We start from the raw sequence: 21,942 nt of genomic DNA on the forward strand, positions 1-21,942 counted from the left end.
GTTTCCTGTGTCTGGTTTAAACCCTCTGTAGAAACAGCAAAGCATTTCATATCCTCCCATCCACCACAATGTCCCCCATTCATAATCCCCAGCTAAAGGAACCATGTCAGCTCATGCAGCTGCCCAGGAACCATTACAGATGAGGAGGAAGCTGCCCCATTTCAAGCCAGCACTCACTGGGGTGTTTCTGACAATAAACCTGGCTCAGTGTCACCAGTTGTGGAGAGTATGTGATGACCTAGGAGAAGAGTTCATTTACACAGTTGCACAAATAAACAAACTCCTGTGGTTAAAGAATTGACTGAGAGACAAGAAAACTGCAAAGGGAAGAGTAATGCAATAGTTATACCTCATTTGTGGGGTTGCATCTATACAGTTGTTGGGTTTTTTTCTCCTGCTAATTGACTTTAGTGTGTTAAATTTGAGCAGTACTTACAGTTCAATTCTTTAGGAAGGCAGAAAAGTGCAGTGAGATGGAGAGATGCATGAACTTCTGCCAGGTCTCAGAGCCCCCACCCATTCTTCCTCAGCAAGATGTGCAACTGGAACTCCCCTGGTGACCTAACTATGGTCATGACAAACAGAACTTAATCAAATCTTCAGAGCAATTTGGAAGAAGAACAAAAAGCTTCTATTCCCAATTCACCTGCCCTGCTGGGAATCTAACTTGACAAAAACTCCAAGCTGGATGAAAGCTTTGCTAAAGGAATTAGAGTGGCTGGCCTCGAAAGAGAACACAAACAAATTTAAAACAGTCATCAAAGCAGCAGCGAAGGCTGTGTCATAGCTCAGCCTGATGGTCACACACAGTTTCAGCTTTCCTGCATTCTGTGCAGAGCACCACAGACATCAAGACAGACAGAACTCTCCTAAGCAGACTTCCAGCTCTGAATTCATGGCCCCCAAGACACATCTGTGCCAGACCCTGGTGCTTCCCACCTGGTCCCACTTCCCCTGACACAAGTGGTGCCTCATCCCTGCCCACTCTGGCAGCAGAGACAGGCAGGGATGAAGAACATGGGGTGAACATGTTTGTCCTGGGGTTTCATCCCTAATGCCTGCAAGTGGCAGGAGTCTCCACAGCTTCTCCATGTGTCCAGTTTAGTCCTTTTCAGGCCACATACCTGATGCAGCTGCAATCTATTTCTCAGTTCTCATTTAGGCTAAGGGCATCCAGAGGGCTTAGAGACTGTCACTTATCAGACACCCTAGGGACAGGCACTCAGTGCCTGGGGCAGTCAGTACCTCTACACCAGCCTCTCTATCTCTTGGGGGGGTTACAGGGACACAATGCCTTCTGTGGGAGGCTCAGAGGGCTCCTGTCACATACACCCACTCTCCCTATTCTCAGCCTTTATCCCACTGCAGTCACAGCACCCAGTGCAGGGTAGCTGCACAGGGTGAGACTTCCCTCAAACCTCCTGCCAAAAACTGGCTTTTGGTCACTTTTACCCTCCCAGCCTCAGGGCAGTGGGGGAGAAGGGAGGGAGTCTGGGGACAGCAGCTGCCAAGGCACAGGGATGCACAGGGGACATCACATTTTAACCACAGGGCAACGGGATTAATAAGGAGAAACTGAGGGATCACAGAAGGTTGTGACTTTGGACAGAGGACATTGTTTCTGGTTACACCTGGTGTACAAACCATGGTTTTAACAAATGTTTGTTAAACAAGTCAGTTTTGTTTTTATTAAACCCAGCTTTGGTACAGGTAATTCCTGAGATTCATTTACAAGGTTGTTTAAAACAAAGATAAACTTTTAAAACAAAGATAAGCAGAGGCCTCTCCCTGTTCCTGTGTGAAGTTACTGGGGCACAGACATCACACTTTGTCTTCCCCCTTTCCTTTTTTTAAAAAAGGTATTTGTGTTAAGAGGAAATCAGTCTGTTACAAACACCAGGAACACTGAGTCTCCAGCTTTAAACCATTTCCCCTCCATTAATAAGTAACACATAGTTGTGCTTTAAAATGGTTCTCTTCTGACCCATCACATCCCAGCAGGACAAGCAGAGCCCGGACTGGCCAGGCTGGACCTGGCCCTGAAGCAGCAGGTGGGAGGTGGGCAGGGAGCTCTGGGGAAGCAGTTACGGTGTGAGACATCATGGGCAGCCCTCAGAAAACTAAAGAGATGAAGGTTGGGGCATTTTGGTTATAAAACTTGTAAGTATACAAAAGCAAGCTGCACACAAGACTTATTGTTATGAAAGGTGAGAATACAGCTGAAAGATTAGGGATATCAAACTAGGGATGCTAGGTTAGGGACATCAGGTTCCTCAGCTACACTCCAAAACCAGACTGAGGAGAGGACCTGCAGGACTCTGTTACCACAGCAGCTCGAGCAGCAAAGCTGAAAGCTCCTCACATTACCCCAGCTTTGTCCCTCATGTCTCTGCAGTCAGTCAGTGTTAACTCCCTTGGGGTAAGAGCCCCACAATAAGCATTCTGGATTTAGTGCCAGCCATGCAGCAGCCTGAATTAGTAGTTTACCTTTTGGCAAGTATCTTGGATTTCAACTTTACCAAGAAACCTGATTAAGCAAACTTTTCCCCATCAAAAGACACGGTGAATTTTAGTCCTTGCTACATTTTCTCTTCTGTGCGATATATTGCAAGCTTAAAGGTGTAAGCACCGATTAATTTCTTCTGCATGAGATGTTTTGGCCTTAATAAATCTTCTAATTAACATATCTTCCTGTTGTTATGGAGTATGCACTGGGAAGACTAAAAAAGCTATAGAAAGAACAAAAGAGAATCAGTGTTTAAGTTTCAGTTATTTACATTAAGTAAAGACAGCATGAAAGGTCAAAGCACCGATCTATTGTACAAACATTTGAGTTTAACCCATTGCAACTTGGAGAAGCTCTCACAGCTGCCAACATCTTGTTTGGAACTGGTAATCAGAGGATTGATTTAAAATTTTAATGGGAAAAGACTGCTGATGGAACATGAGAAATCCCAGGAGATGGACACCTGCAAGAGCAGCTGCCCACCAGCACACACGGCTTTGCACAGTCCTTGCTTCATTCCATCCACCCCTCACAGCTGCACAGTTCTCCCAATGGAACAGCCAAGGACAAGGTTGGGTTCATCAAGCTGTCTCCTGAAGGAAAGTCCCACCATGTCCCACAGGCTCAGCCACCAGGCTTGAACTCTGGAACTGCAAAGCATGGGCAGCACCTACCTCACTGCTGAGCTTCTTTAACAAACCTATGCATTTCTCCTTCTCCTCAAAGCATCTCTAGGAGCTCTGCACAAATATTAATGAATTCTCTTTACACTGCTCCTCTGGAAAGACACTTGCCAATGCACATCATCTGAATCACCAGGTGGCCCGTCTTTAAAAGGACCAGCTACTCTACCACATTAGGTTCCTGAATGCATGTGCTCCTCTCTGGTCTCCCAGATTTGGCTTGAAAATGTAGTGGGATGGCAAAGGATGTAAACATTTCATACCAATCACTTGGTATCAACTGGTAATTGCCTGCTAGTTTTTGCCTAAAAAGTTTCCAGCTGCATGTTTCTAAAAAGCTCTGAGAGGCAGCCAGGATCACCAGCCTGGTTTTACTCTTCAAGCTGGGGCTGCAGAAAAACCCCCCACCAGAAGCACTGCTACAGCAAACACTGTGCATCAGCCAAACTCCACACTGGCTGTGTCTGAAGTGCAGCCCTGATTTCAGTGCAGTACCAAATAAACCCCAGAAGGACCCAAAGTGGAGTGAATATAACTTGGCACATAGTAATGTCCCAGAGAACAAACACTGAGAACAAACCTTTGGGTAAAACTTCAGCAGCTCTCTGAAAGCAGAGCACCAAACTAAAGCTGTGCTCTTTTGCTGGCCTTGACCTAAGTGTAAAAAGTCCTTTTCCAGACAATGGATGCAGCACCAGGAAACCTCTCCACCTCTGCTCCCTTTTCACCCTACCTTTACATCACTTCTTTGGGCACCATAAAATCAGCAAAGCTGCAGGTACATCCCCCTGCTCTGTCACCAGATCTCACAAAGGGGATGTACCAACAAGCTTCAAAGCTCCTTCTGCCCAAACACTGATGGCTTTTGGATTAATATCTAAGAATTTCTCCCCAGATTACATAGGAAGTACATTTCAGCATACTCTCTGATTAGCTAGTTGTTAATTAATTAGCTAATTATATTCGTGAATGTTCCCAATAGTCATAAGATAGCCTGTGACTGGTAAGCTGGCAATCATGACACACTATTTTTGTGACAGATAATACAGAAAATAAGATTGCACAGAAAATGCATCACTAAATAAACGACACCACAAAAATTCAAAATACACGTGAGATTTAATAAAAGAAAAAAAGTACAAAGTGAGTGGAAAGAAAGTAAAAAAAAAAAACCAACAAAACAAAACAAACCACAAACCCCAACACGCTGGGATTGACAAAGCAAAGGGATGTGCTCCCCAGAGGGCTGGTCCCCAAAGTGCCTCCACAGCTCCAAACCACCCCCATCTACACCCCTGGGGCAGCCACCTCAGCCAGACCCCCCACCAGAGACCCACAAACACAATTTAATTTAGAAAGCAGACAACATACAGGACGGTAAATGTTTAAATGATAAAAAAAATGGATAGTTTTTCCCATTAATACCAATCTTTTGTAGATAAATGTATTAAACAGAAAGATGTGTAACTGGATGGTTTTAATAATTTCTGAAGGGTATTTCTTTCACTTTTTCTACCCTACAGGATTTTAAGTCTTCGGACTGGGTGAGATTAGCATCACAACATATTTGTAATTTGTTAAATAAAAATAAGATACAGAACTACCCTACCACAATACTTAAATCTTGTCTCAGCCAAAAGAAAAAAATAAGTAGTCAGGAAAAAAATATGACTGAGTCCCCTTGGGAAGATTGTGATGTTGAACAAGCAACTACAAGGACAAGGGATGTCCCTCACAACATAAAGTCAAAGTAATATAATAATCATCATAATCGTGAAAATATTGTTACATACATTCTGAATGTCTTCTTCAGAAAATGCTGTAAATTTCTCCACAATGCCCATGGATTTGAAGATTTTTACTCTTCGTTATAAAAATATTTCTTAACTACCTGTTATTCTAGGAAAAAAATAATTGATCTCTGATGAGCCAGGGCAGAGAGAAATCATTTGCATAGATCTTGCTGGCTGCAGCATGAGATCAGGAGAGAACTATTGATTGAGAACACACTGATGAGGCAGCTGGGTGCACACCAGTACCACCAGTTACTGTTTTATCCCAGCACTGGCCTTGGGAAGCAAAACAATGAACCAAAGAGCATTGCTTGCTCAGGCAATTAGTACACCACAGTTTCTCTCATTAGCAAAAGATTAATAAAAAATAATTTGCTAAGTGATTGGTCTGTAGTCAGAGGTGAGGTGGAATTGTATTCTTGCATATAACAGAAGGTTGGGTTCCTTGAACATGTTTAAGAAAACCACAATAACCCCCCTAACATTTGATAGTTACTCTTTAAAATACATCTAACCTGGAGGCACAGCCTTAAAAATTATATGTCCAGCTTTCAGCAGACTCCCAACAAGTGCAGAAATTTTATTCTTTCAACAAAAGTCTGTTCTAAAAGGTACCAGTGAGATCTTTGCGAGGTTCTTTTGTACAAGCAATCAAGCTACACTGTCAGTATATCCACATAAAAGGCCAATGTCCATTGGAAAACAGTGTAACACCTGAGCACGTATTTAGAAATGAGGAAAAAAAAGCTGCTTTAATGGAATATGAGAGTTAAAGAACCTCAGAATTCTCAGCAAAATGCTGCCCTGCAATAGCCCTGTGACAGCTCAGACCCAGGCCCTGCATCTCCTTCTGCACGGCACATCAGGAGTTTGCTGACAGCTTAAAGACAAGTCTTTAACAAAAACATATCGGAAAAAATCCTGTAACATTATTAACTAAACAAAAACGTACACACTCACAACTAACACTTAGCCAGCCAGTGTTTTTATAAACTATAAAGACACTATGTGAGGGTTAATATAAAATATTTCTTTTCATTTAGCCTAGGATCTGATGGATGGATGGAATTGGGTCCAACCATTTTTCCATGACAACATAGCTAGTAACTCTCTGTTCAGTTATTGCCCTGCCAATTCACAAAACGGTTTGAGTGGAAAAAAATAGCAGTGATCTTAATTATTCCTCTAAGCTCAGTTGCCCAGGAAAACAAGGCTGTTATTTCTAGGCATAAGGAGTTGTCAAAAGAAGCACCTTCTAAGAGGAAAAGAGCCTGTCAGTATAAATAAGTGCACAGCTCAAGAGCAGGGGAATTCTCCTTATTAGGCACATATTAGGCACACATTAAAGTAAAGATGTTGGCTTAAATAGTTCACAACAGTAAATACCTTGGTAAGTGACAACTGAAATGTTACACAAATCCTGTAGTTCTACTTTATACAACAAACTCTTATGAAAAACCTCTCTATAAATGTTCTACTTTAGCAGTAAAGAAAATTCAAAACATTGTCCCATTAACTTTATTAACCACTCTCTCTCTCCTTATATATATATATATATTATAAATGATGTAGATAGTATTTAGAGTAATTCAGGAATTAATACAGAATTACTGGAATGAGGGTTACTCTGACTAAGATTCCTACAGAAAGCCTAAATGTTGTGTTTTTCTACCCATTCTAAAAACTTGAGAATTTTGTTAGAAAAACAAACATTTCAGCATTCTTCAGACCACTCCTCTCACTGTGCAGATACAGGGTAGGTCAATGAGCCTCCAGCAGTCACCTTGGCCAATTAAAAAAAAAAAAAAAAAGAAAACAATTATTTAGCTGGTGAGTAAGATGACTTCAGTTTTGGTCACTTCATACATGGCTGCTTAATCACTGGGTTTAGAACAAAACATCTTACTTGAGGGATTAGTTGGCTTTGTTTAACAAAATGTACATGTAAGGTTACTTCCTGCAAACCTCCTGATAATTCTGAAAAGAAAACACCAGGTCGGGACACTGCAACCACCGAAGATGCTCATTTTCTCTTTCACTTTGGTCCACTCACACACAATGTTATGAGAAGGGTCACTCAGGGTGGGAAACTCAAGCAACTTAACACATGAAAGCACCAAGTCCACTCCTGGCCTGAAAGTCTCTGTGTGATTAACTGAAAGAAACAAAACATAAAAAAGCATGAATTAAAGTTATGAAAATCAAACAAAAGTGAGGTGTAGTGAAGTATGTTAAAACAAAAAAAGGAGGAGGAGGAAAAACATTGCTAGGGCAGCTGAAGGCTTCAGGTGAGAGCAGCCTGGGACAACCTGCTCAGCACCACAAACACTTCTCTTTCCCCCAACTTCTGCAATTCTTCCATCACAGTTTTTTACTTATTAAAGCTACTAAGTACACTGCTTTGAACCAGGAGATGATAAAGTGTTCCACTAGCTCTCCTAAAAATTTTACTTGAGCAGAAATCCCAAACCTCCTATTTTGAGCTAGTTCATAGGTTTGTAAAGAAAGAAAAGAAAAGCAACAAAAAAACTTCCAATCCAAAACTGTTCTGGTGATGGTGCACCCTCTCTAGCTGTGCTCCAGAGCTAGAGCCCCCCTGCCCCAGCACCACGTGGGGTCCCCCAGTGTGCAGAGCACAGGCTGTGGGTGCCCCTCAGACCTTTGCACACCACCAAGCTGCTTCCCAATCCTGCTCCTGATCATGACTTGTTTCTATTGCTACCCAGAAGAGGAACAGTCCAGACTCACATCTGCAGGTGGGCTAAAAGGAAAGTACAGGAAAACCTCCCAGAAGGAGCAAAGGGGAAGCTGCAGCATTTCTTGGATCATGTTCACAGTCCATCCCAGCTGCTGGCATCACCTGCACAAGTTACCATTGTGCACACCTTCCCCAAAGCAGTCCTGGGTCCAAGAAAGCCCTAGGATTCAGCTCCTAATTCAGATTAAACCCTATTTTCAGCAAAGTATTTTACAAACCATTTAGACACTATGTGTGAGGTAGGCCATGCCCAGAGCATGTCAACCAATCTGCAGAAGAGAGCAGCAAGACATTTACATTCCAACGAAATACTCAAATAATCTACCCTGTTATCTTCCACAGGAAGAAACAAATTGCTAGGATCTCAGTACACAGAATGAGCTCCTCTGGTGCTGCAGTTCACAGCAGGGAAACAACAGACCTCAAGTTCTCATCAGCAGTGAGAAGCTGAATGCTGTGCTGTCAAGCACAAAATTGGGTGTTGCTATTCTTCATGGTCTTTTTTTCTTGCCATCATTAAGAGGCTCAGAAAGCCTTATCACCAGCCTGCTCTGGGTTCAACAGAATGCAGTTCTGACTCTTGAGCTCCTTCATGCCAGGGGAAGTAACAAAATATGCTGCAATAGCAGAATTACCAGTTTCCATGACAGTGTTCCTTATTTTGCTCCCCAGACAGTGTTCCTTAGAGACTGGCTTGATTGGAAGCAGGATAACCCCCGCAACATCTTTTCTTTTTAAACGTGTTTGTCCCATTCCTGGTCTATCATTACACAATCAGGTGGCTGGATCAGCAATATTTATATACCCTTGCTCCTGCTAGCTTCAGCAATGTCAATTAATGTGCAGCAAGCTAAGGTAAGAACTCTGCCTTTAGGGGAAAAGAATTTTCTTGTAATCAGAACTGTGCCTTGGAGCCCCATTTCACAACCTGCATTGGCTGTCAAAGAGGCAAGAGTGAACCCCATGGGACCATCAGCCTTTAGAGAATGGCCCCAGATTGCAAATCCCTCCCCCCTGCAGCTACCCAGGCTTCTCTGGGCAGTGCTTGGGCACAGAAGGAGCTCCACCTCTCCTCTGCTTTAAGCAAAGAACCAGAAGGATGTGAGTTAGGATTCCAAAATCCCCTTTTCTGTATGATGATTAAACAACTGACCAAATACTAAAGCATCTGAGCAGACTCCCAGCTTTCCAGTGGCAGAGGAGGAAGACTTCAGTTCAGACACTTACTTTTTCTTGTCTTTGTCCTTCTTCAGAGGCTGCTGTGACGTAGCCTGCAAGGATTGGGACTGCAAGGTTTCCACTGCGACTTTCCGCCTGTTGAAGGCATTCATCTCTTCCTCCAGCTCCCTCCTTTTCTCCTCCACCTTCCTTTTCTCTTCCTGATGTATCCTTTTTAAGTGCTCAAACTTCTCATGCAGCTGGTAGGAGACAGACTCAGCATTGCATTCAGCTCATTTTGGCTGTGCTAATCCTGCCCCAGGAGCCCTCTCACACCCCCCACCACAGGGACCAATCTGATGGTAGAATACAGCACCCAGTGCCCACCAAAAGCAGGGAAGACACAATAAATTTAGCTCTGCCTGACACCACACAGCAAACCAGAGGCAGCATGAGCCATGGAGATGAGCACAGGGGATTTTGGCTCAGCCTGCATCCCTGCACAGGGGCTGGGGACACTGCAGGAATTTTTGGACTAGTAGGAGCTATTAGGAACTTTTGTTCCTCACGAGTTCTGAGGATGGTCCATTTAATTCCTCCCCAGTCACAGCTACTTCCTGGGGCCTTACACTGCGGACTCTAGTAGACTCACTTTGACTGGGGATCCCAGCCCGGCTGCCCCCTTTACTCTGCTGTCCAGTGAACCACAAGTGGGAAGTCTCTGACAAGGTTGCTCACCTAAACTTCCTGCCACTGGCTTTCACTCCCCAGACAGCAGCCATATTTCCATGTGGCACAGTGTGCTGGTTTTGCATGGATTGACATTTGGGGAAGAAGTAAAAACCACCCATGAAAGTGGTTTCTCTGAGAGGCAGGGGGAAGAAAAGTGTTCTGAAGGTTTTATTCTGATTCTCCTTATTCTTTTAGTTCTATTAATAAAGTTTCTTTATACCTTTTAAGTTTTGAGCCTGTTTTGCTCTCCTCCTAATGCATATCTCACAGCAAGAAATGAGTAAAAGTGCACCAGTGATTTTGGCCAGTGCTGAAACCCACATTATTTGGTGCACTGGCCAGGAAACAAAAAAAATTAGCAAATCTAAACCTCTAAACACAGGACAAGGAAGAGTAATTTCTGAGGCACCTAAACCAGTGATGTGTTTGTGCTTTGGCTGGTGAGGTTTGCTGGAATGTGCTTTCCAGGATTCATGAATTGCTCAGACACAGATTCCCTGCTGGCTGTAGTTTGAGTTCTTTTTGGCACACCCACCTCTCTCTCCTTCTCCTTCAGCTCTGCCTCTGTCTCCTTGACTTTGTTAACAAACATTTGTCTCATTTCTTCCTCTTTCCTCTGGAGCTCACCCAAGAACTCTTTCCTTTTGGTCTCGTATGTTTCTTGGAGGCTGGGAAAGAAAGCAAATGAAATCCAGACTCTCTGAACACTGATGACTTAGGGATGGGGAAATGCATGCCTGTCTGTGTTGTTTAGAAAAACAGGCAGGAAAGGAACATCCAAATCAGCTGCAAAGTTTAAACCCAGTGCTGGTACTTTCCAGCCCGGCACTGTGGATTTCATCTACGAACCTCCCACTTTTTGAGGCAGTCAGTACCAAACTCTCACTCTAAATTGATGCTAGATGTGAAGGCCACTCACCTGAAGGGCTGGTTGTCTGGATCTGTGTCCTTGAAACCCATCTCCTCCAGTTTGCACCTCCGGTAGAGCTCGTAGTGGCGGGTGTGGGTCTGCTCCCGCAGATCCTCCATGTTGACCCGAATCAGCATTTCCCGCAGCTTCACAAAGTCACAGTGACTTTCGTTCTCCACTGACAGAAGTGAAGGGACAAGTCAGCAAACTACAGTGTGGTGGGGGAACATAAGGGCACATATGAATGACTCCAGATACTTGCATCCTGAGGAGCCTGTTGCTCTGCTCAGGGCACAACACAACCCCTGGATGTGGATGCAGGGTTTTCTGCTGACCTTCCTACCTGTTGGTAGGAATGGCAATTCAAAGGAAAGACTAGCCAATCCACAAAAGGCTGCAGGGGACATGCCTGCACTGCTTATCACAGGGAACCTTCATGCAGAGGTGCTGGTGGAGGGCAGAGCTGGGGAGGTGTCAAGGCTTGCCTGAGCACACACAGGGATATTTGGGGTGGACTTGCAGCCCCTCACCTTGCACCACTCCCCACGGGTACTGCCGAGCTCGCACCAGCTTGTTCCCAACTTTCACCTCCTCTGTGCTGCCGACCACAGCGAAGGGCAGATGAGCCTGAAACAGAGCCAAGGGCAGGGACTCAGTGCATGGGGTAACCCCTCAGAGATCAGCCTGACCCTTAGCTCCTCCTCACCCAGGCACAGGAGCTGCTTCCATGAGTTTTCTTTGAACCTACCAATTTCTGATACATGCAGCAATGTCTACTACCAACTGGGATATTACTACAGAGAGTGGTGTCAGGCCACATCACAGCTTACCAGCAATGCTGTCTGAGCTGCACCAGCTGGAGAACATTGTAGGAACACCATGATCATTACTGCTCTGCTCTATCCCTCTGTCAGGCTGCATGCACCAGGAGCAGGGCACTCCCTGCCTTGCTAAAAGCACAGGCAGGGACATCCACAAAAAGGCCCTGGCACAGCAGTGAGTGTGGAAGCACTGCAAGGGACATGTGCAGGATACAACGTGTACTCGCTGCTCTCCAAGTCTGCAAAGCATCAGGCATAGGGAGGAAACAGGACACGCTCCTGGGGATTGCAAGGAAGGAGCCACGGAGTGGTGCTTCAGTAGAGGGAGGCTGACAAAATCCTTCATTTTTAAAAAGAAATGGATCCAGAAGTGTGTAACTCACAGAGAAGTGGCCAAATATATTTTCATTGGAGGAAGGAAGGGAAAAATAAAAAAGCCAAGCAAGCATGACTCCCATTTTTCTCCCCAATACACACAGCTTGCAAGTATTTAAGTAAGAGCAAATCCTCCAAATTTTTCATTATTTCAGCAAAAAAGAGCTATTAACAGTGAAAACATGTATCTAGTCCACCCAGAAACCAACTGGTGACTGAATTAAAAAAAAAAAAGGTGGGGGAAGGGTGAAAAAAAGGACAAAGCATTTAATCATAAACAGTTATGCAGGAAAACATTAATTTTGATTAAAAAGCTACTTTTGATTTATAAAATTAACATGGAAATATTTCAGTTGTTTCTACTGCCATAGCTGCACTCTAATTTGGGTGACAGGAAGCTTGAAAGTGTTTTTGCATGTGCTTCAGTCAGGTCTGAATTAAATCTCTGAATTTCAAAAAAGACAAAATAGAGATTAAAAATTTTTCTTCTTTACTTTAAACTGAGTTTTCTATGGTCAGCCTCCTTAAGTCACAAGACTAATGTAAATCTTAACTGTCACATTTTATTCAAAGTTTCTTCTTCCTCAATTGCAAAGTAGCCTAAGAACAGAAGACAGAATTAATTCTGAGGAAAGTATTTTTCAAAAATTCATAAAACAAATTCTAGAGCTAAGTTTTTCCAGAGAGCCTCTAGATTAAACATGAGCCACATTTTAATTAATTCTGTATGCAACAGCCTTTGGTATCTGTGAGACCCACAGCTTGACTTTCCAACAGATTCAGTGTCTGGATATTTCCAATGAAACTTTCCCTTCAAATGAGTTTTTGTGCAGCAATTTAATTTGTCACAACTTTCAGCAGCGATGGAACTGGCAGCATTACGCACATTCATCACAGAGTTGATCTCAGCCACTGCCTCGTCATCCGTGGGGAACTGATAGATCTGCACTCCATTGCTGACCAGCTCGCTCATGATCTTGATCTTGAACTTGTGCAGCTCGCTCTTGGAGATGGTGTCTGCTTTGGCAATAATTGGGATGATGTTCACCTAGAGCACAAGGGAGGAAGGAAGGACAAACACCCAGGTGAGCAGCAGCTGGGTGAGCAGCTGTATTGAGCCTGGGGGTGACCCAGATCCTGCCCCACTGGCTGTTTTACATCTCCTAAAATCACCCTGGAGCTCTGTTTACACAGGAGCTGCAGCCCAGCTCAGCTGAACACTAGAGGGAAGAGTTTTCCAGGACTCACTTGACTAGACTTGGCAAGACTTCAGATAAACCACATACCCTGCATTAAGTACACAGGGAGCAAAGCAAAGCCCCTGCTCTTGCCTGTGTGTTTTCTTTCACACGTGAGGGAGGCAGGCACAGTGTAGCTGTCCCATCTGAGCTGTCACCCATCCATCTAGCTGTGCTAATAGGATGTTTTACAAGACAAGCATAAGGATGAAACATGCATTGAGCTGATGTGAAGCCTTCCCATGCTCAAAGAGCAAAGATTCCTCAGATGCACTCACAGCAGCTGATGATCCTCTCCAAGGACCCCATGAGCTTCTTGGTGAGGATCGCAACTTGGAGGTACCATATGGATTATATGGAGAAAGGTGCATGGTGCCATACAGCAGACAGATTTATTTTCATGCTGTTCTTGCTCAACTTTGGTTTCACATCAGCCAGCAGTCACTATACCCCATACAACTTCATCCACCTGGGCTTCAAAGCCACCTACAAGCTGCACAGTGGGGAGGTCTCCCTGTCCAGTACCCACCAAGATCAAAAGTAAACAAGGGCCACATCCCACATCCATCAGGAATGATGGGGTTCATTATGGCCTCATGCTTTAAGAGAGTTACAGTGGGGCTTGATCTATCACAGGAACCTGTGCTAGATAATGCTGCCGTGCCCAGAAAAGCCACGTGTGATACTGCAAATCACTGCTAAAACAAACAGCAGAACTCGTCTGTCTGAAAAGCAGCCAAATTCATAGCAGTGAAACACAAGAATTTAGACAAATAAGGGGAAAGTCTGATCTGCCATCTAACATTTCCCAACATCCAACGCTTTTTGTCCTACAGAGCTGAAATTCATAGCAACCAGTTTGTCTCCAGTGGGTGCCCATTAAAATAAATGGCTTTGCCTTCCCAGCACAAGTTCTTTGTAGCTCAGTGTTTTTCCCACACTTCTTGGGTTCCTCTCGCGCTGCCACTCCCCTTCCCCTATCTCTGTTTAGTGGTTTAGCATTCACTACACATAAGAGCATCTACTTACTCCAAATGAAAATAGCCTAAATTTGCTCATTGCAAATGTATCTGAGAGAATAAATTCCTCTTTTTCTCAGCCACTGACCAAGACTCTTTTACCAAGGACCACAGCCTCCTGCAGAAAAAGGCCTGCTGCTCATTCCACTGCTCAGCAGGTCAACTGCTCAAAGGTAAAAGAGCCATGACCACAGCTGAGTGTCTCCCTGACCTGCTATAAGCTGAGGAGGCTTCCTCATCTCCCACAGAAAAAGGGTCAGCTCAGGGGCTCACAACCCTTTTCATTCGGCCCAAGCAATTTCCCCTTCTTTTTCCAAGGGGCACCAGTTCAGCCCTGCTTACAGCAATGCAGGAGGTGCAGAGCCTGGAGCCTGGTGTGTCTTTCTAGCAACAGAGGAGACAGGCTCTGTGGTCACCACCACGGTCTCAGCACTATTCACAGAAAGCGCAAACCAAGGCTGGTTTGAGTGCCCTCAACCAGCAAAGTACAGATTTCCTGTACTTTGAAAAGCAACTCAGTGAACACCTGCTGACACACAGTTCACAACACAAAGGGGTTTTACAAGTTGTGTTTCCAATAATCAATAGCCACATCAATACTGGGGAGGCATGGATATGGCATTTGAGTGTAGGCCTAAGTCTAGAACGGGTTTAGTTCCTTCACAATACAGAGAAAGGATGGAACTGTTTGGAAACAATAAACCAATGAGACGCTACTGGACTGCATGTATAATTCTACCTCCCCAAAGCAACTTCCACACACCCACCTCCATGCAAAGGCCAAGTCTGTGGCACTGAGATTAGTGACAAACTGATATATATCTAGCTAGAGAAGTCACCTCCTGAACAGGTTTTAAAACCTCAATAAAAGGAAGGAATGCCAGAACTACATGAGGGTTCTCTGTCCACTCTTTTTACACAAATAATCTTGGGTTGAAGGCAAAATCCTAGAGCAACATTCTTGTATCTAATGGTGGAAGAATAAAATAGATGTCTTTATTTAAAGATCTAGTAATAAAATCATGCAGCTGACTACTGGCATGTCACCCTACTGAATGTGACAGGGTGCAGTGTCCCCTTGCCTGTCAGTCCAGGAGAGCTTTGCTGGAGCTGGAATTATGACCAGAAGAAGTCTGTGCTTCAGACAGGACAGGGAACTCCCATGCACACAGACAAAAATGCACCTCCTTCTCAAGTCTTTCTGACCAGTGTTCCCTCTCATCTCCAAAAATAAAACTTACAAGAACTTGTCATTTGGTAGAAAATAATTCTGTTGATGCAATAAGACTGCAAACCTCTGCCCTGTGAAATACAGCTGAATTTTTCCCCATATCCAAACTGTTCCTGAATGGAAGTTGCAGTGAAGCCAACAGGCAAATCCTACTTTGGAAGCCAAAGAGCTGAGGCACAGGCTGCCTGAAGCATCCCCACCTGCCTAGGATGTATCATCTCTCGGAGGCCAGGCAGTTAGCCACAGCTCAAACAGCACATGCTGACTGAAAACCATCCAGGAACAAGCAGCGAGCCTCTGGACCCTTATGGATGCACACACTGCGCCACAATTTCCCATGACAGGGCTTGGTTTTAATTCAATAAATCATCTTCTCATCTGATACAAATGCACTATTATTTATCTAATTCTTTTCCCAGGTTAAACCCAGTGGAAAGTCTACAGCTGTCAGGCCCTATGTGCTTCCCACTAGCAGCCAGCCAGCCAAATTCTACCTACAACCACTTCTGAAGACTCTTCTGCTCTCTGGCTGTAACTAAATACCCCAGATAACAGCTGGCCATGAGCTCAGCCAAACAGATATTGTCTTACAGTACAATGGAAGATTCTGTTTACAAAACAGCTTTACCCAGAGCGGATCTCACAAATTTTACACTAAAAGCAAGACTGGTTATTGAAATTGTCATAGACAATCAAAAGCCTGCCTAGGATCACACATCATGCCACTCGTGGGCTAAAGCAAAGGCAGAACTGAGCCACAGTCCTACAAACTCCCTGTTAGACCAGCCCCAGAGGCTGAGCCAGCACAGAGCAAAGCATTGCCTCTGGTGTACCTTCCATCTCCACAGGCTCCATTCTTCAACTGGAGAGCTGTAAAACAAAGGCCACACACAGCTCTCCAAGAAGAGCAGCAGGTTCAGCACACAGCAGCAGACATCAGCCAGTGCATGCCACCTCTGCTCCCATCTGGAGAGGGCAGAACTGCCTGGGCTTTGCTGACACCTTGCCTCACTCTGCCCACACACCAATCCCCAGCACAAATGGCTCATTTGTAGTGGGAAAGGGGCACAGCACTGCCATGCACAAACCTTCAGGAAGTGCCTGGAAAGCACTCTGATGGGTGCTGGGATTATACTGGTGCAGAAATGCAACATAAATCCCTGATGCCCAGAAAGTACCAATGGCCTCCAGTTGCTTATTCATTTCCATGTGCCCACTTGTGTGAGGCCACCACAGCATGAAATCCAGAATGTTCTCATGCTGTGGCAAGAAGGGGAATGTGAACAAGGCATAAAATTACTCCAGAGAAGGCTATTAAAGTGGAAGTTTGGAAATATAAAAAGTTTGCCTGCGCACAAAGTTTTCATCTGTGCACAGAATTTATTTTGGTACCGCCAAAAGACCACATTAAAGGCAACCACAGGGAGATGTGAAAAGTAGGGAATGAGAAGGAGAGAAATGCTTTGTGGGACCACCAGCACCAAGGGGAATAGTGCAAAAGCTTTCCTCCAAAAATATTTCTGGGAATATGTAATGCTGGCACAGTACCAAGAGACAAAAGTTTATTAAGGGAAAGTTTTTGGATTCCTGATGAAGTCAGTGTAACAGCCACTAAAGCTACAAACAGCCTACTCCAATGAGAAGCCAGCGCTTGCTCTGGACTGGGGCCAAGGAAAAGCAGGCCATGAGCCCTAGGTGGTGAGGGCAAGCAGCAGGGACTGCATGAGGGGAACTCAACCCACCAGGAAAAATCCAACAGAGCTGCACGTGAACAATGGCCAGAGAAGAGACCTTTGAAGCCTCCTGCAGCTCCTTGGAAACCAGCTGGAACACCCAAAACTATGTCAGAAACTTGCTCCCAGCTGCAGGAATATAAGCAAGTAATTGGTTAGGTAACACCCTGCCCCCTAAGGGGGGTTCTCTAATTAACCCCCTGTAGAAACACAAAGAAAATGCACAAAGAAACCACCCCTGTAGACCCTCTCTTGACCCACTTTTAGGATTCCTATGACCTTCAAAATTCCTCATCATATCTATACTTTAAGAAGTTACTGTGATCTTCTATCCAAATCACTTGGCACTGCCAGCAGTGACAGCTCACACACTCCCTGTGCACCAGCACACACAGCCAACGCTTCTCCTCAGCACTGACTACCACCTTAGGACAACTACAGTTTTGGTGGCTTTCAAACCCTCTGTCCCTGCTGACAGGTCACAGCAGCAAAGGGGACTCCCCAATTTAACTGCTAAAGCTGTAAAGCATCCTCACCTGAAAACCCAATAGAGCTGCAGCTGATAGCATTGATAAATATCAGCTAATCTGGGTGAGATTCTTACAGTAGAGGGACACTCAGGGATTTACACAACCAACTGGAAAATGGGCTTTTCCTGACATTCTTCAGGAAAGTAAGTGAGAAAACAAGCACAGGACCTCAGCAACCACCAGACCAGACAAAGTTTTACCAGAGTCCTAAGAAGTGGCTCAGCTGCTATGCAAGAAGGAGTCCAGCACTTGCATAGAAGGAACAAAACCTTCCACATGACAATCAGTACCTACAGAAGCATTCCAGAAAGAGGGGCCATAGTCTCCAACCCCCTACCTTGCTATCCAGCTTCTTCATTGTCACCAGGTCCAAGGACTTGAGTGAATGCCCGGTGGGAGTGATGAAGTAGAGGCAGACATGAATCCTTGTGTCATGGTAGTTGAAGAGAGACCGGCGGATTTTCAGCTCCTCTTGCAGATAGTTTTCAAATTGCGTATCAATGTACTCTACGATTGGCCTGTAACTAAAACCATCCCATTAGCAAACCAGCTACTGGAGCACAAATCTTAACCATCTAAAGGCTGAAGGAATTCTCCTAGACATGATCCCATGGTATCACTTATCAACAAGTTCTAAGACTCAAACACTTTAGCTTTACAATTTAGCTTTTACACACAGACCTTATAAACCAAAGGTTGTGGAGATTCTTGAGGCTGCACTGCAAAATCTAAGGACAGTGGAGCACAGAAAGATGACTACTTCGCCATATCAAACTTTTCCCAGATTTCAGGGCTCATGCACCTTAGTGTAGCAACGCAACAAGACCAAGGAGACACCCTGAAATCCCAGAAAGCCTTTACCTGAGGCTTGAACAAGATGTCTGTATAGTGAAATGAGACAAGTTCAGAACAGATAATTCCTGACCCTGCTCTGAGGAGAGCTGGTTAACAGCTCATGCTCCTGTAAGATAGCAATTCCTTCTGGAAAGACCTCCTGTGACCTCTCTTTATGGCTGTTCACCCATTTTCCTCTACCCTTTGTCCCCAGAACCAGCACCACTACAGGCAGTGACTCCTTTAACAGACACACAGACACTTCTGCAGCGCTGCAAAAGGAACAGCAGGCAGTTGATGTCTAAGCACCAGGCAAGCCCAGAAATGCCGAGCAGATGGCACAAGACCTGCCTTTCGTCTTTATTTATCTGATCCCCAAATCCAACCGCATCCACAATGGTCAGCTTCAGATGGACATTGCTCTCCTGCAGGTCATAGGTGCGCGGTTGCAAGCGAACCACGCTCTCATAGTGACTGGCTTCCTCTGTCTCAAATGTGGTGTTGAAGAGGGTGTTCATCAGCGTGGATTTCCCAATGCCCGTCTCACCTAGGGAGGACAAACCATCATCAGCTCACTGCAGCATGAATTTGCCACAGGTACTTCAAAGCACATTAATTAGAGAACCAAATTACACTGTGGAAGGAGACCACAAATTGATTGTGGACAGATGTGTAATTGTCATACAGGTGTCTGCCTTCTTGAAGGCCTCCCATGCTTAATGCAAACAACATAGAGCACTTGGGTCTTGTCTCCCAGTATCACACAAAACACATCAGCACAGCAAACCACACTATTTTGCTTTCTATGACCCCGACCTTGCTTAGGATTTTGCACTAGAGAAGCTGTGGAGTGGACAATTTTAGTAGCTATTGAAGGATACCTGGGATGCATCACAAAAACCTCCATCCCAGAATATTTGGCTGACAAGGTGTTTGTGAGCCAAAAGCCTTTGAAGTGCTGTTCCTGATAACAAAACGATAAAAAAAGATTGGTATTTTCCAGATTGGCCTAGAAGGGGGTCAGTCCATTGGCCAAAGGAAAGGTTCTCTTCATCTACCTCTGAGATCATCTCTGGGAATAGAGGTGGTCTTCTTCTCTCCCCAGGGGCAGAGGGTCTTCACTCTCATACCTCTCTTTCTGTTCAAGCTTCTCATGGGATGACAGCTACTTCAACATCTGCTTTGCTTCATTATGAATGCCTCTGCTCCTGTCTACAGTTTGAACACTTCATCCCCCCACACTTTTTATTAAAGGGGATATTCTAGTGTATCACAGTTCATCTCCATGGCCTTACCTAAAGAACATTCAGCCCAATGCTAAGGCATTTCCTCATTCTCCTTCCATCTGGGACTTGACTCCTTCTTTACTGACCTTGGTGTCTTCATGTTGTTTTCTATGTATCTTCACTCTGTCCTTTTCTCTCACTTGAGAAAGGATCAATGTTTTGGAAGTTTCATCTGTGCAGTGAGAGTTAAAGTAACTCAGATGTAAACCAGCCCATGGTGTATCTGACTGTATCTACCTAGAAATCATATCCAGCAAAATCTACTTATGCCAGCCACCCCAGTTTGCATATGGAAATACTTATCTTACTATATACAGACTTCCATTGATCCTTCTGTTGTGGTTTAACATAGCTTGGTTTTTACTAAAAGAGAAAATCCATCGGTTACGGAAGTGGTTCCCTGTAATGACCTTGGCAGCTTCCTTTGGACCTGACAGAACAAATCAATTGGCTGGTTTGAATATTGACAACCTGTTAAACCACTTAAAAGAACTTAAAACATCTGTGGAAAACACATTTAAACCCGAACCAACCCCGGGAATGGCTCTTGTTTCTGGCTTTTGAACAGTACCTGGGCGCTGGCCGGGCAGGCCCCGCTCCACAGCGTGACCCGTGGGCCTGGCGGGGCCGGGCCCGGCCTCTGCTGCAGCCCCGGCCGGGCCGGGCTCCCCCACTCCCCCAGCACAGCCAGGCCGGCTGCAGCTCGCCTGAAATTCTGCCACTGCTGAGTTTCACCAGAAACCACCGGGCAGGGGGAAGGGAAGGGAAGGCATCAGCTTGTGGTGTGCTGCTGCTGAGTCCTAGGCTGGCTGCTGAGATCCCAGCTGCCTCCCAACAGCGTGGTCACCGTAAACAGCTCCAGCCGCTGTCCGGCAGAGATCACTTGGACATCAGCGTGCCCGGGGAGATATTAATTCTTTCACTGCACAGATGAAACTTGAAAACATCAATCCTCTCTCGAGTGAGAAAAAAAAGAAGAGTGAAGACACAGAGAGAACAACATGGGACATGAAGGTCAGTGAAGAACAAGTCAAATCCCAGACGGAAGGAGAACGAGGAGATGCCTTAGTCTTGGTCTGAAATTTTTTTGTGAGGCTATGGTGAAGATATAATTGATATATAAGACTCTTTTCCCTGTAACTCATAGAATGCATTGGGGGTTTGTAGTGCTGTAACCACAGCCATGAATGGAGGCACCCATGCTGAAGTGAGATGATACTGAAGTGGCTGTGATCCAGTGAGAACTTCAAACAGAGAGAAATGAGAGAGAGAAGAAAAACCTTGCCCAGGAATAGAAGAAGAACAAGAAAACCTGTTTTCCAGAGATGGATGGAGAGAACTTTTGCTTTCATGCTAGAGCAGCTCATACTTAAAATAGTACCCCATAAAGTTGACATGGCCCAGGAAAACAGCAGTGGGAAAGCTGTAACTCATGGGAGGAACTTTCACATTGTGAACAGGTTTTACTTTCCTGGGCAGCTGAGTCGCTGTGACATTGAAGCCACTAGAGAACTCTTTCTTGTGGAGAGGTCTCCATGGCATGGCAAGAGAGACTCCTCTTTAAAAGAACTGAAGAAAGACTTATTTTAGAGGTGGTAAACTGACTGAAAGTCCCAGGTTTTGTCTCTTTACATTGTCAGTGGGAAAGAAAAGAGGGTGTGTGGGGACGAGAAGTGTTCTGAAGGTTTATTCTGATTTCTTTTCTTTTTTTTTTTTTTAATTCTGTTAATCAAGTTTTCTTTATACCCATTAAAGTTTGAGCCTGCTTTGCTCTCCTCCTAATCCTACCTTGCAACAGAAAATGAATAAATAATTCTAGTGGGTGCATGGGCATTTGGCCAGCATTAGACCCACTACTACTGTAAAACTATTGGAGCAGAGATGATGAGCAATACCCCACTGATTACAGAAATTCTCCTGGTTTCACTCAATGTGTTTTTTAAGAACTCGGCATTTCTGACTTGTTTAAGCCACTGACAAGGCTTGTGGCATAGCAGGACATTCAAGAAATCCTGGTCCCAACCTCCCCCCATGCCTGTTTCCAGAGGACGTGCTCACCCACACAGAGGATGTTGAAGCTGAAGCCTTGTGTGACAGACTTGCTGACCAGCTGATCGGGGAGGCTGTCGAAGCCCACATGGCCCCCCAGGGAAAGGTTCCTCTTCTCTTCATTCTGGCAGGGAGAAGAAGCCAGATTAGCAAACTGCATTGAGATTGCAAATCAGATTGATGAGACCAAGATCACTCGCCCTCCTGGGCACTGCAAAGCCCAATGGTGCCCTCAAGAGCTTGTATTTTGGCACACCACAGCACAAATCCCCCAACAGCCACCAAC

At 44.9% G+C, this 21,942-nt stretch overlaps 1 protein-coding gene across 21 annotated transcripts in view; it reads right to left on the minus strand.

Annotated features, from left to right (window-relative positions):
• The window catches only part of SEPTIN8 (septin 8), a 44,821-nt gene that overhangs the window by 6,072 nt on the left and 16,807 nt on the right, over nt 1-21,942 (minus strand). For 4 of the 21 annotated variants that reach the window (XM_086851972.1, XM_086851971.1, XM_086851979.1 and 1 more), the window contains 8 exons: nt 21,666-21,780; nt 18,673-18,868; nt 17,825-18,005; nt 12,623-12,784; nt 11,071-11,167; nt 10,550-10,718; nt 10,166-10,298; nt 8,968-9,158 (listed from right to left, as the gene is read on the minus strand). In XM_086851972.1, coding sequence (XP_086708098.1) covers nt 8,968-9,158; nt 10,166-10,298; nt 10,550-10,718; nt 11,071-11,167; nt 12,623-12,784; nt 17,825-18,005; nt 18,673-18,868; nt 21,666-21,780 — 1,244 coding nt within the window. Of the gene's footprint in view, nt 1-1,661; nt 2,730-4,289; nt 7,138-8,963; nt 9,159-10,165; nt 10,299-10,549; nt 10,719-11,070; nt 11,168-12,622; nt 12,785-17,824; nt 18,012-18,672; nt 18,869-19,616; nt 19,780-19,906; nt 20,038-20,140; nt 20,267-21,665; nt 21,781-21,942 lie in introns of those variants that run through there. The other 17 variants (XM_086851973.1, XM_086851970.1, XM_086851977.1 and 14 more) reach the window with 11 other exon arrangements.

The sequence above is a fragment of the Cyanistes caeruleus genome, chromosome 15, assembly GCF_971803275.1.
Source record: "Cyanistes caeruleus chromosome 15, bCyaCae1.hap1.1, whole genome shotgun sequence".
Lineage (NCBI taxonomy): Eukaryota > Metazoa > Chordata > Aves > Passeriformes > Paridae > Cyanistes > Cyanistes caeruleus.